Source organism: Octopus sinensis, linkage group LG5 (assembly GCF_006345805.1).
Source record: "Octopus sinensis linkage group LG5, ASM634580v1, whole genome shotgun sequence".
Lineage (NCBI taxonomy): Eukaryota > Metazoa > Mollusca > Cephalopoda > Octopoda > Octopodidae > Octopus > Octopus sinensis.
This window is the reverse complement of record NC_043001.1, coordinates 63,366,353-63,382,993: the sequence shown is the minus strand read 5'-3', so window position 1 is coordinate 63,382,993 and position 16,641 is coordinate 63,366,353. Positions and strand designations below refer to the sequence as shown.

At 36.1% G+C, this 16,641-nt stretch overlaps 1 protein-coding gene across 1 annotated transcript in view; it reads right to left on the bottom strand.

The window, feature by feature from the left end:
- The window catches only part of LOC115212161 (myotubularin-related protein 13), a gene marked incomplete at its 5' end in the record, with an annotated part of 221,051 nt that overhangs the window by 36,722 nt on the left and 167,688 nt on the right, over positions 1-16,641 (bottom strand). Inside the window, 2 exons of the mRNA XM_029781000.2 lie at positions 1,768-1,803; positions 5,471-5,515. Coding sequence (XP_029636860.2) covers positions 1,768-1,803; positions 5,471-5,515 — 81 coding nt within the window. The remainder of the gene's footprint in view (positions 1-1,767; positions 1,804-5,470; positions 5,516-16,641) is intronic.

The following is a 16,641-nucleotide window of genomic DNA, read 5'->3' as shown; positions in this document are numbered from 1 at the left end:
TGAGTATGTGAATATTTGGGTAATATATTTGTGTGTGCGTGAGAGTATGTATATGGTTGTTTAAGTGTATGATGAATTGTATGTATATATGTGTGCGTATTTGTGTGTGTGTGAGTTACTATAAATATACTTTGTATATGTTTAATTTGGGGGAACATTATTTCAATTAAAGTGTATTTTGTGTGTGTGTATGTCTCTCTCTCTTTCTCTCTCTCTATATATATGTATTAAAGAAAGAAAAAATATAATGATAAAAGCAAAAGGCTAAATGTATGCTCACTATTTTGGCCACAGGAATTTCTGTCCAAGGGACATGGTTAAACAAAGGTGAAAAGTTCAATTATTTTTCATAGAGGTTTTGGTTGAAGTTTTTGTACTTGTGAGAATGTATGTGTATGTATGTTTATGCTTGTACGTATATGTATTTTTAGTGAGTGGTGAATTGTATACATATACATACGCGTGCACATGTGTCTATGTGTGTGTGTACAGTGAGGTGGGGAGAGAGAGAGAAAGATGAGGAGGTGAGATAAAATTTCTCGTCTCTTGTTTAAAAGAGAAAATTTCTTTGCAATGACTCCCATTCAGGTTTTGGGACAAGCACAAACACAGCCACACACACACACAGGACTATAGTAGGAGACATTTGGTGTCATACAGTCATGCTAAACCCAGAACCATACAGCTAAGAAACAGGCAGACAGGACTGTGCTTTCTACAATAAACGTTATAGGAAAAAAATATAAGGCAAGTATATAACCAGCTTCAGAAAAATTCTAATTATTAATCTGTGTTTTTATGTATATCTCTTTTAGTGTAACATCATAGAACAGATAGAAGTTTCTTTGGGATCTTGTTAAATTTCTTTCCAATTTTTGCTAGAATATTTTTAAAAAGTGTAGTTTGAATGTAGTTTCGCTTACTGATGGTGAAAACTTTTGGTAAATTTATAGTTTAACACCCGACTCAATTTTGGTGGGAAATAATGCTTTTTTTCCCTCATTTTTACCTTGTGCTATCAACTACTCTAATCTCCTAATATGCTGCAAATAATTTTTTCCACAGAAATTGGAGGTGGGTAGAGTAGGGTGAACCCTTGGAAATTATCCCCCTTGCCTCACCCAATTGGGCCTTCGCACCTCCTAAGGCCGGCCCTGATGCTTAGCATCACTTAATTGTTTGTAATGTTATCTTTTTTTAGGGATGCTGTTTTCTTCTGAGACTTACTTCATATTCTCACAGAGTTATTTTAATTGTCAATATTTTAATGTCAATGTTTTAATTGTCAATGTTTTAATGTCATTCAACAATACACAACTTCTGCATGTTTTTTTAAAATTCTTCTTCTTCACTGTTTTCTGTTTATTTCTTTTAATAAGTCTTTCATCTATATTTTTTTGCTTATAATGAATTTGACATTTTCTAATAAACTCTGCCTTGTTTTCATCTCACAAATTAAGCATTATGAAGACTTTGCTTACTAAACATTCTCTCATTCACATATTTTAAAAGTTTTACTTCCTAACAAGTTTTAGTTTTCTTCTATTAGGGCTTGGGTTAGTTTCTGGCCAGTTTTTAAAACTAATTCTAGCAACAATAGATTAGTGGCAACAATAAAACCCTGAAATGTTGGAGTTGTGGAATGGGAAGGAAGCTGGTAGTTATGAAACATGTTATGTGTTATTAGTAGAACTTGAGACAACCAGCAAGACAGTTTAGTGTTGGTTGGTTGGTTGGTTGGCTGGTGTCCAGCATCAAAAATATTACCTGTCCTGAAGGAAATGTGGTGTGCAGTACGTGCCCCTACAACACATGGCAAAAAATCATGTGACAAAAAAAGGGTTCAAGGTAAAGAAACAAATTAAAGAATAAAAAACATAAAAGAACACAGGGCTTGCATTTAAAACATTTGACAAGGGTTAATGGAATATTTGAAAGCAACAGAATTTTCCTATTCCAGAAAACTGGCGAGAAATTATAATGTCATTACAAGCATCAGAACAAGACAATGTCCATTTCTTTTTTACTATAATCTGTATTCCTATCTCCGTGATTAATTTACTATTGGAATCGACAATGCAAGACAATCCCCCTGGCAATAAATCCTATGTTGCATGACCTGTTGTTATGCAATATACAGGATTTATTTTCAACATACACTTCTTAGATAATTATTCCAAGACAGTTTATACTAACAGTCATTAGTGGTAAATTGTGAAAAATTGCTAGAAATGCAAGACATCTCAATAGCATTGTACTAGACTCCAATGTATTACATAACTATTTTGGTGTGTATCACTACAGACATATCTGCATATCTGCAATATGCTTGCAGGCATTAACTACCAGGATTCTGGTGTTTGTTATTTCACTCCACATTTTGCTTGTATGTCTACAGCTATGTCAATATCACCACAGTTTTCAAGTGCAGCATCAATGGTTTCAGATGCATTCAATGGAAGGAAAATTATTTTTCACATAAATGTTAATGTAGAAGATTTAATGGAAACATAACTGGTGTGCATGAGCATCTACATGTATGTGTGTATATATATATATATATATATATATATATATATAAAGCAGGTAGTGTTTATTGCATGCAGAACAATGAGGCAATGTCTACATGGTATAAGCAAGTGTGACAGCTATTTAGCTGGGTGGAAAGCAATTAGAAAAGCAACAACAAAATTTATAGAGAAAACCAATGAAGACATAGTTCAATAAAGGTAAATTGTATATTGATGTGTGGAAGAGTTGGTATGGATGAGTAACAAAGGTTTCATAGCACGTGTATGTTTGCATGGCATGTGGGTTTGTGCAACACTACTACTACTAGTTGGAACACTCCAGCAGAATAAGGATAAAACAGAGTTATGTTTCCTGAAGAAAAGAAAAAATTTTCTCACAAAACTCATAGTCCCACATAATGTAAATAGTAAAAAAACAAAAATAAGACTGCTGAATCCTGAAGCTATTTTATCGCCAGATTAATTTAAGAAATTTGGTTTTCTATATTATAAAACTAATTGGAGAGGCATCTTGGTAGAATTATTTGCATGCCAGACAAAATGCTTAGTGGTATTTCATCTGTTTTGGTATTCTGAGTTCACACTCCACTATGGTCAAATTCACCTTTCATCCTTTCAGGGTCAATAAATTAAGTATCAGATGAGTAATTGGGTTGATGATATTGATTACCCACTCCTCAAAGCTTTCAGGCTCTGTGCCTATATTAGAAATGTTATAGATATAATTACAAATAACTATTAATTAATCTATGTAGATTTAAAGACAGAAATCAACTAATTTCAAACAATATGGGAAAGTAAACTGACCATATTTGTTTCCAAAAGTTTTGATAAAGAGCTACTAGAGTTCAAACAAAAGAGATACTACTTCTACAAGATGTTTTGAAATGTGTACTAGTTAACCTTAAATACTAATCCATAACAAAAATAACTAATGAAATTATAGGAGTTTTCTCAAATTTATTACTGTCAGTATTCCATGCTATTCTCCCAGTCAACATCTAAAAGAACAGTCAAGACAATACAGTCGTCATTACATTTAGCAGTTTAAAAGCTGGCTTGATTTGCATTTTGCAGTCTTATAAAGTAAGTTTTCCTCTCATTTGGCAACAATAACAGTTTATTCGCCTCACAACTAACAATACACACACACACACTCACATACATCTGCCTTTCCCTATTCAATAATCATAGAGATATCCTTTCATTTAGCAATCAGTTCTCAATTAGTAGATAATCTCACTAATTTATTCATAAGAGAAAAGCAGAACCGGGTCACACTGGCAACCAATTTCAGGTGACATTATGTTTCCAATAAACTAGAATGTAATAAACCATTTATTGGTTCATATTATAACAAACTTCAATAAATAATTATGGAATTATTGTTGAAAGGTCAACAGAATTTTGTGAAGATATATAATAGAATAATTAGAAGTAACTTCAAGAGAGCTCTTCCTGAAATGAAAGTAATATCTATTTCAATTGCAAAGTTCTATCTAAAAATTGATGCAGATCTATGAATATCACTGTGTTTAATACTTGTTTCTGGATCTTTTAGACCATCAAGTCAAAGAGATTCCATGTATGAAAAATTCAAGAATGTTGCTTTCAAATGTTGAAGGGAGAAGAATATAAGACAGATAACATCGATGGCAAATTCTTAAACAACATCAGTAAATTGGTAATTAAAACAAATGTAGTTAGTAATTTCTGAGAATAAAAAAAGGGAGTATTAGCAAGAATAGAGAGGAAAAGAAATAAGCTGAGTGTGTGTAAAATAATCTAAGTGTAAGAGAGGGAGAAAGGTTTACTATGGAAGGATACTTGCAAGGAGAGACAATAGATCAGAAAAACAATTTCAATCATCATCATCATCATCGTCGTTTAACGTCCGTTCTCCATGCTAGCATGGGTTGGACGGTTCGACCGGGGTTCTGGGAAGCCAGAAGGCTGCACCAGGCTCCAGTCACCCAATTTCAATATTGGGAAAAATCTACAAAATTGAAAGAGGCCAACTGTTGCTGTAGAAGGCCATTTCAAAACTGTTAGCTTTAATTATAAACTCTCTTGATTCATATTTCAAAAATAAACAACCAAAAATTATTAGATTCTTAAGTTCAAATCACAGTGCAGTAATGTATTTCTTCAATAGATATCAACATAGTTGTTCAGTTTGTAAGATAATATATAGGCAATTATTAATTCCATTATAAGGAAATTGATGGCAGAATTATGGTGGCATGCAATGCCAGAATCAATAACATCACAACACAAAATAATTTACCATATTTGGCTATGACATTTTATGTTCAAAATTTAAACTCTACACAAGTCAAACTTGATTTTCATTCTTACAGGTAATGGATACCCTAGAATGGTCTGTTCAATTAATAAATGATGTAGTGAATACTATCAAATGATTGTAGTAATAGTAAATAGTGGATAATTACATTATCTCTTATTAATTAGTAAACATTCTTCTCATTGGTTTCTCTAAACTGGATTTCTTGGTCTAAAATTTTAAGACAAAACAAGGAATCTTGATAAACAAAAACTTAATGAGTGGATCCAAGAATAAAAAAAAAACTTGTTCTAGAATATTTATTCTGTTCTAGAATATTTATTGTTGTTATTGTTAAGAGGTTGGCTAAATATAGCTATGTAATTCTTCAACTGTAGAAGAGTGAAATGCATGTGTTGCAGATCAGAAGGTCTGTAAATGGAGGAGCAGGTGGTAAGCTAAGAGCTGTGGCTAGCAACAAGAAAATATGGGGACAGAGAGAAAATGAGAAGCAGTAACTAGTGAAAACTGGTCAAAGAAAGGTTGAGGATGCAGTTTATAATTTATTGTTGGGAACAAAACGGTTGATAACGGGTGGGTTTTAGCATGTTAGGTGAAGAAAAAAGGTGCTAAAGGTGGACAACAAATAATTTACATTGCCAGTGGCCAGATCTTCTCCTCCTCCGAGGAAAACTGAGAACTGAAACAAATAAGTGTAAAGAGAAAAACCAACGTTGATTTATGTGTGAGGCACTGGCAACAGAAACATTAATTAGAAGTGGTCTTTGATATTTAAATAGAATTTGGACAGTAATGGAAAAGAACAGCAATATGATGAAGGTGAAATATATTATTGTTGTATGGGTCTATTTCTAGTGAATATCCCCGTTGTTTCCAACCGAAGTGTCAGTGTTAGGAATGGTGACCAACTGAAAAAACACAAACACTACACATATGCAAACAAATTTCTGGACAAACAACAAGTAACATTTAATCAAATCAAACAAAATATAATTAGATGGCAAAGTTTGGGTGGGTGAAGTGAATGTTGTGGGTGTGTTAGATAAGTGCAGGAGTGGGGGGGAAAATAACAAATGTGACAAAACAATACAAATAAAAACAACAATTCAAATCTTCAATTTATTTTGAAATTCCTGCAAAAAAAAAATATAAAATTTTTGAACACAAAGCATATATCATTATCATCATCATTTAATGTCTATCTTCTATGCTGGCTTGGTTGGACAGTTTGACAGGAGCTGGTAAGCCAGAGAACTGCACCAAGCTCCATTATCCATTTTGGCATGCTCTTGATGGTTGGATGCCCTTCCTAATGCCATCCGCTATACAGAGTGGACCGGATGCTTTTTCATGTGACACCAGCACCAATGAAGCCACTAAGTAACTTGCAAGATGAAAATTCTTTGAGAGGAGGTGGTTTTGTGCCAGGTGATGAGAGGTTAGAGTATGACAGGGATAGAAACAGGTGTCTTGCTGTAAAGGAGAGTCAGAGGGAGAGAGCAAGGGAGAGAGAGAGTGAGAATGAGAAAGTGTGAGAATGAGGGAGTGCAAGAGTGAGAGAGAGTAAAAGTGAGAGGTAGTGAGAAAGGAGGTGGTGATGTGCCAGAAAATACTCTCAAGGTACAACGATGAGAATGTAAATAGGATGGAAGATATGTGGCGGTGGTACTGGGATCATCAGTTATGTCCTCTTCGATGCTGGTCCCGAACTGGTCATAACCTCTGGCTGTGGTGATTGTACTGGCATGAAATCTGGTTAATCTGCTAATATTGCTATTGGATGGTACATTGCTGGTAATACGGATAGTAGGTCTAGGTGTCACTATAACTTCATAGATGACTCCTTCAGCCTTGCATCGGACTCCCACTGCCCAGTTATTATATACCCTGCAAGAACAACCTGCCTCCTCCCTTGTATTGTGGGTACTTGTTAAAATGCTTTTTATATTAGGTGTACAACTGAAGGAGACTCTTAGGTTGTGCCTGTTAAATAATTGCATGTATCTATGTGCATGTGTGAAATGTTTGTCTATTAATCTAAAGAAAATCCTTTCCATACAAGTCTTGATATTGAGCGAGAAGGGTGGAGCAAACCAAACAATTTTTCTGTGGTACTTTCTTTTCCAAGTGCTAAGACCTAGCATGTAGAAGATGTGGTCCTTAAACCCACTTGATGCCAGTGCTTCATTGTAGTAGAGAGCAGTGGCATTGAAGATATCTTGGCTAGAAGAAAGATTTGAGATCCTCTGGCTTATACCTTTCACTAGGTTCTTGAAGACTATAGGGGTTGGCAGGAGGCTGTGCTAATATAGGACAGCCTCTCATTTGGCTTGTGATAGGGATTGTATGAACTAGAGACCAGATCAAAAAGTAACATCTAAGAAATCTACTGTGGTGAGATTAGTCTCAATGGTGATCTTGAGTCCCATTGAGCCTAAGGTCCTTTCTAAGCCTAGTGTGTGCCCATTGGCTCCTTTAGAGATTGTTAGGGCGTCATCTCTGTAGAGAGTGAAGATGACTGAAGGAAACCTCTTCCCTAAGATGTCCAGGATGTACAGTCTGATAAGATCACAGACATCAGCACTGTTGTATGCTCCCATAGCCACATCAAAGGAGCCATTGGGGGTCAGATTGCTCAACCCATGTCAAATCTTAGCTGAACAGCACTGTCTTCCTGGCATGCATGATAACTCTAACACCTCTATCATTAATATCTGTGAAACCCTTAGCAAAGGAAAGTGTCTTCATCAATAAATCTTTTGAAATCTCTTATTATAAAAGGCAGATTTTATCTGCCTCCCTTTGTCTCTTATAGAAATCTACAATATAGGATTTCTTCAATTACAATTTACCTAGCATTTTTAAGAGTAGAATGCATCGGGTCTTGCCAGGTCCACTTTTTAAAATTTCAACCCCAATTAAGCAAAATTTAGAGAAAACTCACATTGTGGTGTATAAGTCAAATGCTTTTCTTAGTGTGGGCTACAGCACACGCACACACACAGTGTGCAACGAATAAAGTGAAAGTAATTCACTTTTTGTAGTGACTGACTCTTTCACTCTGCATTCCCACTTCCTCTTTACACACATAGACACGCAAATATATAAATAAAATTGTAAGCTAATGTGTGTGTGTGTGTGTGTGTGTGTGTGTGTGTGCGTGTGTGTGAGTGTGTGTGTGCGTGTGTGTGTGTGTGAGGGTGTGTGTGTGTGTGCGTGAGTGTGTGACAGGAAAGTTTTTTAGGACGAATATAAGACCTAAAGTATATCCAAGTAGCAGAAAGATCGCCCGAAAGTGTATATAGATATTTAAATGTATTTATATATTCATCTATACACAGATGTATGTATAATGTGTGTGTATATATTTCCATAGAGGTAACCTTTCACTCCATACAAAGTTTTTTAGGACGAATATAAGATCTAAAGTATATACAAGTAGCAGAAAGATCGCCCAAAAGTGTATATAGATATTTAAATGTATTTATATATTCATCTATACACAGATGTATGTATAATGTGTGTGTATATATTTCCATAGACGTAACCATTCACTCCGCACAAAGTTTTTTAGGACGAAAATAAGATCTAAAGTATATACAAGTAGCAGAAAGATCGCCCAAAAGTGTATATAGATATTTAAATGTATTTATATATTCATCTATACACAGATGTATGTATAATGTGTGTGTATATATTCCATAGACGTAACCATTCACTCCGCACAAAGTTTTTTAGGACGAAAATAAGATCTAAAGTTATCTCTAAGTAGCACAAAGATCGCCCAAAAGTGTATATAGATATATAAATGTATTTATATATTCATCTATGCACACATGTATGTATAACGTGTCTGTATATATTTCCATAGAGGTAACCATTCACTCCATACAAAGTTTTTTAGGACGAAAATAAGATCTAAAGTTATCTCTAAGAAACAGAAAGATCGCCCAAAAGTGTATATAGATATTTAAATGTATTTATATATTCATCTATACACACATGTATGTATAATGTGCATGTATATATTTCCATAGAGGTAACCATTCAATCCATACAAAGTTTTTTAGGATGAAAATATTTATATATAAAAGAAAGGTTGTGTGTCTGTCTACTCCGATTTAGATTCCTAACTACTCCCACATTTTGCGATGCAGTTTAACCAAAACCGGGTATCTTATAGTCGTGATTCATATCGAGCCCTTCTGAGTATTAGTGCGCGTCTACGATGAGTCTATGATTTTACAAATAATTTACCATCATTTTTTTCCATTTTAATGCATATTTTTTTTAATAAAGGGAAGTAACTCTCAAACTTCACACCAATATGCGTGCTCATATGCGACGTAATATCACATCAGCAGCATTTCCTCACACCCTCCTTGCGAAGACAAAATACCAGGGGATGAAAATGGTAATATTGCCATCGATTCCATTTGTACCATTGTTAAGACGCCTTCTGATCTCAGAGATGCAGTGTTCCCAGAACTACCAGCTAATTATCAGAATATGGATTGGATTGGCAAAAAGGCTATACTGGCCCCGAGGAATAAAACTGTTCACCATATTAATGATGAAATGCTAAAACTCATTCCTGGGGAAGTCTATGTATATCAGTCTATCGATACAACTCCTGACCCAGAGGACGTCATCAACTATCCAATAGAGGTACTCAATTCCTTTGAGCACCCCGGACTACCACCATACTTTCTCAAACTTAAAGTTGGTGCCCCTATAATGCTCATCAGAAATTTGGTTCCCCCAAAACAATGCAATGGCACACGTTTGATCGTTAAGTCCTTATCTCCCACCGTAAACTTATATCAATATTTGCCTGAATAATCATCATAATTCAGTGCAATCATTAACAGTACTTTCAAGCAATTCAGCCCCGAGCAACACCGGGCAATTCTGCTAGTCAAATGATAAAAGTCGACAATATTGAACTGCGTAAACATAGCCCTGCCCTTGTCGGCAATAAACCATGACATTACCTCATCAGTGCTGTGCCATAGAAGGAGGCTCATGTGACTTCTCATGTCATCATCAATCTTTCTCAATACATACTTACTCGCCTGGCCAATCTTGGACTTTGGAGCTAGAGGCAAAATTTGGTTTGTGGTTTTTTAAAGTGATAAAGACTTTATATCTAACAAATGACCTTATATCTAGCAAAAACCTTATATCTCACATGGTGGTATCCCTTTTGATACCCTTAATTATAATTTTAATAATAATAATTACCTATAAGGTTTTTTCCCCCATGCTGGCCACTCAATATGATTGTTATTGTAGATAACGATCTTATCCTCTTTATATATAAATATATGTTCACTTTGTCATTATATTCACTGTGGTGATATTTCTGACCATGTAGCACATGGTGCTGAACGGACAAATGAATTAGTCAAGTTCATATGTACATATATACATATGTATACGTGCCTATATGTAAGTATTTGAATGCTATATATATATATATTTGTAATTATGTACTAATGTTGGTTTATCTCACTGTTAAGGCAGAGCATATTTATGCATAACTAGAAATCGCAATCTCAGATTATCCATTAATCTTTTGCTAATTTATTTGTTATCTTTTCACCTGTGCTGTATAAACAAATGATGTGGTTTTAGAGTTAGGTTTTCATTGCTATATCTAGCAAGGAGGTATCCCTTTTGATATACTTAATTATAATATTAATAATTACCTATAAGGATTTGTTTCCCATGCTAGCCACTCGATATGATTGTTACTTTAACCCTTTCGTTACTATATTTCTGACCAAAATACACCCCTCATGAGTTTCAATTAAATTCTAAAATAATCATGAATTTAGGCTTGTTTCATTAAATAACTGTAACTTTTTTACTTATCAACATATTAATGTGATGTTTGGAACATAATTAAAGAAAGGGTTCTTAATCAATTCTATTGCATAACTTTTGTCTCAAAGTGACTTTAATTACAGGCAAATCCAGGTAAATTGAGCAAACGGTAAAAATATTAAAATTTTGTTTAAACATCACCATAGAAAATGAATCATCAGCTAATATTCAAATGGGTATGCAACAAAATTTTGATAAAGAAGAATTGTGCACATCACTAGATCATCAGTTGAATTTAATGCACAACAGGTGTACCATAAAGGTGGAATAAAGTGAAATACTGGAATCCACCACAAGTTTGACCGAACTAAAGAAATCAGTCAAAAAATAATATACAGCCCTGGTTATGGTATGGAATTGATAAATTCCAGACCACATTGTTCCCTAGGCCATGCTGACTAACATTATTTTCCCTGTATAAAAACTAAATCCACGCAGTACCCAGCATTTACTTCACAAATTTTCCGAAATTTGATCCCCAATTTTGTGTTTGTTTACAATCTGCGTAAATTTGTTTCTGCATTGATCGCTTCAAACAATAACTTCCAGACCACATCGTACCCTAAGCCATGCTCACTAACATGAATAAAAACTAAATCCACACAGTACCCAGTATTTGCTTCACAAATTTTCCAAACTTTGATCCCCGATTTTGTGTTTGTTTACATTCTGCGTAACAGTTTGCTTCCACAGTGATTGCTCCAAACAAGCATACTGAAAAAAATAAAAGTCTAATGGTTTCGCTTCGTAAGAAAGACTATAGATAAACTCTATCTCCTCAGAAAAATTGCTAATAAAAACATTTTTAGTTTTTTACTTCATTCCGATGTAAAATCGTCTTTGCTGTCGCCATCGCCGATTTGTTTCTTCGGAATCGCTGCTTTTGGTTAATGGATAAAAAAATATCCTATTCATTATTTTGTACACCACGTGCTTTAAGACCTCATTCATTCTTTTTCTCGATATCCCCCTATTTTCCGTTGAAAAAGCTTTAAATTCGGAATCAATGCTTGATAACATGAAACTCCTATCCATTTTCAAAGTTGAAGAAAAATTGATGGCGAAAAAAATGCGGAAAAAAATCTCCCAAAATTCAGGGAATTAAAATTACACGTCGATCGTTGTACAAAACTGTAGATGAACTGTTTACGAAGTATAATCACATGTTTTCACGAATGTACTAACAAGATTTGCTCTGATATTCTCATTTAAATATGAATAGGTAATTACAGGCAGGTTTGGGTGGCTTGGTCACATGAACCAAAACTTTTTCCGGGTGGCTTTGGGCGGTTTGGTAACGAAAGGGTTAAACAACAGTCTAATCCAATTCGTATTTATGTGCATGTATATATATATAAGTATATATAGGTATATAGATATGCATATATATATATGAAAAAATATATATATGCACATATATGTGTGCACACACACACACACACACACATATATATATATATATATATATATATATCTATATCCATATATATTTATATATATATATATATAAATGCATATATATTATCAATAATAACAAAGGGTAAAATTAATTAACTAGTAATCAATAATTTCACCAAGTAGAATTCGGCATGAAAAAGGACCGTTTCTCGGTAAACTTAAGTAATATTTTATAATTAGGGTTCAGCAAAGATTTGCTTTACCACATACCGAAGTTTAGAAATAGCAGTCAAAGAACCTTAGCTATTTCCTCTAGTTTAAAAAGAGACTCCCGGACAAAAACAAAGTACTCAAAAACAATCCACGCAGGCAGAGAGGAAAAATAACAAAATCAATCGATATTTGATTACCCATGTACGCGTTTCGGAATTAAATCGGTATAAAGAATGTAGAATTTATACTTTACCTGAACATTTTCCTCTTCAGCATGGGACTTCACAATATTAAATCTGAAGGCACTGGAAGAATTGAATATACCTCTCCAACTAACAGTATCAGTCAGATCATATTCAACATCCAGTACTGCCGAATTCAAAATATACGGATGAGGTTCATCACCTTCCCCTGCCCATCCACGTGTGTCATCAAGTAAAAATAATACAGAAAAAATCTGTAGTTTATTGTCAGGGAGAAAACTGTCTGTGAGTCACTTTTTAAAGTAAAGGAAATAGCTAAGGTACTTTGGCTGCTATTTCTAAACTTTGGTATGTGGTAAAGCAAATCTTTCCTGAACCCTAATTATAAAATATATGTATATATACATATATTTTTTTTGTTTGCTTCAGTCATTTGACTGTGGCCATGCTGGGGCACTGCCTTTTATTTCAGCAAATCGAACCCAGGGCTTATTCTTTGTAAGCCTAGTACATATTCTATATAAGTGTTTACGTCCCCGCTAAGTGACGGGGATGTAAACACACCAGCATCGGTTGTCAAGCGATGTTGGCGGGACAAACATAGACACACAGACATATATATATATATGTATATATATATATATATTTATATGTATATATATATATATTATATATATATATATATATATATATATATATATAATACACACACATATATATACATATATACACACTATATATATATATACATATACACACACATATATATACATATATACACACATATATATATATATACATATGTATATATATATATACATATGTATATATATATATACATATGTATATATATATATATATATATATATATATATATAATATATATATACACACATATATATACATATATATATATGATTGATTTTGATTTTGATTTTTCCAGTTTCAGCTAATGAGCTGTGGCCATGCTGGGGCACCGCCATTTGGTTTGCTACACGGGTTTACCTCACGGATGCTTTTTAGCAAACGCCATCTAATGCATGAGAGAGTTCGATGCAGCTGCCCTCATCTGCACCTCCTGCCGTGAAGTTGGTTCATCCGGGACACCTGACAGGAAGAGATCCAGTCCTACTTTAAAGACATCAGCATCTACACCATGCAGGTCCCTCAGGTTCTTCGGGAGGACATTGAAGAGCCGTGGGCCTCTGAAGCCCAGGCTATCACAATATCTTGTCCTACATCTTGATGGCAAATTTGGAGTCCTTGGTACTACGCAGTGGCGTCCAGTTCTGGCGTTTGTGTGACTCTCGATGCCAAAGTCTGGGACAAGACCTTCCAGGATCTTCCAGATATATATTACGGCATATCTTTCTCGCCTACGCTCCAGGGAATAGAGCTTTAATCTCTTGAGTCTCTCCCAGTAGCTCGTATGCTGCACAGAGGCTATCTTCTTCGTGTAGCTTCGTTGGATCGCCTCAAGTTCTGTGATCAACTTGACACTGGATGGTGACCATAGCTGAGAGCAATAGTCAAAGTGGCTTAGGACAAGTGTCTTCCAGAGGACCATCATGGTTTCTTGTTCTCTTGTTCTAAAGGTTCTAAGAATCCATCCAGCCAGCCGTCTGCATTTCATTGTCAGTTTAGCAACATGTACATGAAAGGTCGCGTCATCACTCATGTGAATACCCAGGTCACGCACTGATTGTGCCTCTGGGATTGCAATCCCTCCGGGTCCAGTGTATTCATTGGGTATTGCATTCAGTTTTGCATGCTGATAGTATAAAGCTTGAAACTTTTCAGCATTGAACTGCATGCTATTCTTTTCAGCCCACTTGTATATTTCGTCCAGCTCACATTGCAGGTGCTTAGTGTCTTCAGGGTTCTGTATTGCCTGTGAAACTTTTGTATCATCTGCATAACTTGTGATCGTGGCTCTCCGCGTGGCTGAGGGCATGTCTGAAAGGGCCATTATGAACAGTAGTGGTCCCAAAACAGTACCCTGTGGAACACCGCTCACAATTTGCTACCACCTGACTTCTCTTCTTCAGAAAGTCATGAAGCCATTCTCCTAGTTTTCCAACTATGCCAAGATCACGCAGTTTGTGACATATCATTCCATGATCGACTTTATCGAAGGCCTTTGCGAAGTCGAGATATATGACTTCCACATTTGAGTGGTTGAGCAGTTGTTTCAGCACCCAGTCATAGTGCTGCAGGAGCTGAGTTAAGCAGCTTCTTCCTGGTCGGAAACCATGTTGGGTGTCAGGCAGCAAGTCATTTTCTTCAAGGAAGGTGATTAGTTTCCTTCTGACTATTCGTTCCATGACCTTGCTGATATGTGAGGTCAGAGAGATAGGTCTGTAGTTCTTGGGCTCCGCTCTGCTACCTCCTTTATGAATAGGGCATATTTTACCTTCCTTCAGTTTTCTTGGAAGTTTGCCAGCTGCAAGGAAGCTCTGAAAGAGGAACTGCAATGGTCTTGCTAGGACTCTCTTACATACTTTTAGGAGGATTGCCGGGAATCCATCGGGGCCAATAGCTGAGTCTGTTTTCATTTCAACTATAGCCTTTATTACATCGTCTTCCTTTATATCGATGTAATTTATCGTCGCCACCTCTGATTCTATATCTGCAGTGGTAAAGAAGTCAGTTGGATTGGTGATTTGGAAATGCCCAAGGGGTGGGGTGAAAACACTCTTGAATTGTTCATTCAGTATTTCACTTACCCTCATTGGTTTTCCTGTGAGTGTGCCATCCTTTTCAAGGAGTGGCCCTATCCTACAGTGCACCGTAGCTGTTTCTTTGGCATACCTGTAGAAAGCTCTGGGGTTAGTTTTTATGCTGTCTATAGCCCAGGCTTCTTTGTCTGCTCTCTCCTTCTCATGGGAGAATTGCAGACAATTTTCAATTTCTAACAGTTTTATTTTTAGGCGGGACTTTTCACTGCTTTCAATTTGTTTGATTAGGCGATTTGAAATTTTTGTACGCCGTCTCATTAAAATTTTCCTCTCTCTGGGGATTTTGTTCTTGTGTACAGTGGCCTTTCTCTCTGGGACACATTTGTAGCATATGGCTTGCATTACAGACATGAATTGTTGAAGTATCATGTCGATGTCCGTGAGGAGAGACATTCAGGCCAGTTTTGTTTGAGGATCTCTTTCTCAATATGTTCCAGTTTGCCTTATTGAAGTTCAAGCTGGAAAGATTCTGAGGGTTTCTTGTAGGCTGCATGTCCGTGCTCTCTTTTGGCCTGTACATGGTCAGCTCTACCATGTTGTGATCCGAGAGTAGTGTCGGTGTCACTTTCACATTATGGATGAGATCCATATTATTTGTGAAGCAGAGATCCAGTGTGTTACCTGCTCTGGTTGGTTGGAGTATTACTTGCTCCATGTACAGGGTGTTGATGAGGTTCAGGATGGACCTCGCCTGTCCTCGTTCACATCTTGTCATTCCTGGGAGAGAAAGGCCCTCAGGCCATCTGACATTGGGTAGATTGAAGTCTCCCATGAGAAGTACACTTATGTGTTGTTCTAATGTGATTAGAACTTCTTCTATTTTTAAAAGGCAGTCCTCAAACTTGCCCATATGACTTGGGGCATCTGCAGGGCGATATGTAGCACACACAACTACATCAAGTTGCCTTATGTGTACAATTAGTGGGTCACACACCGAGTTTGAGTATGACAAAAGGACCTGGGGTGTGAGGTCCCCACGGATGTACATAGCAACTCCTCCATGACTCCTTTCTTTCCTGTCGGTCCGTAGTACAACATACTGTGGTATGTGTAATTCCGCATCTGCTATGTCGGGTTCAGATGCGTTTCTGTGAGTGCTATGCATAAGGCTTGATTGCATGCGACAAGTCTCTCAGGAACGGACTTTTGTCCTGTTACTGTGTGTGTTAGTAGTCTCTGATGTTCAGTAGGAGCATCGAGGTGAGGTGTATGCTGTTGCCGGCGGTGTCACCCTGGGTCCATCTGCTGTGGCGGTCTTGTGAACTGTGGGCAGTTCCATCTGCGAGCCTGAGCCTGATGGAGCCAGGTTAGGCTGTACAATCTTTTGTGCCATGCACAAAAAAGATTCCTGCTCAGCAGCTGCC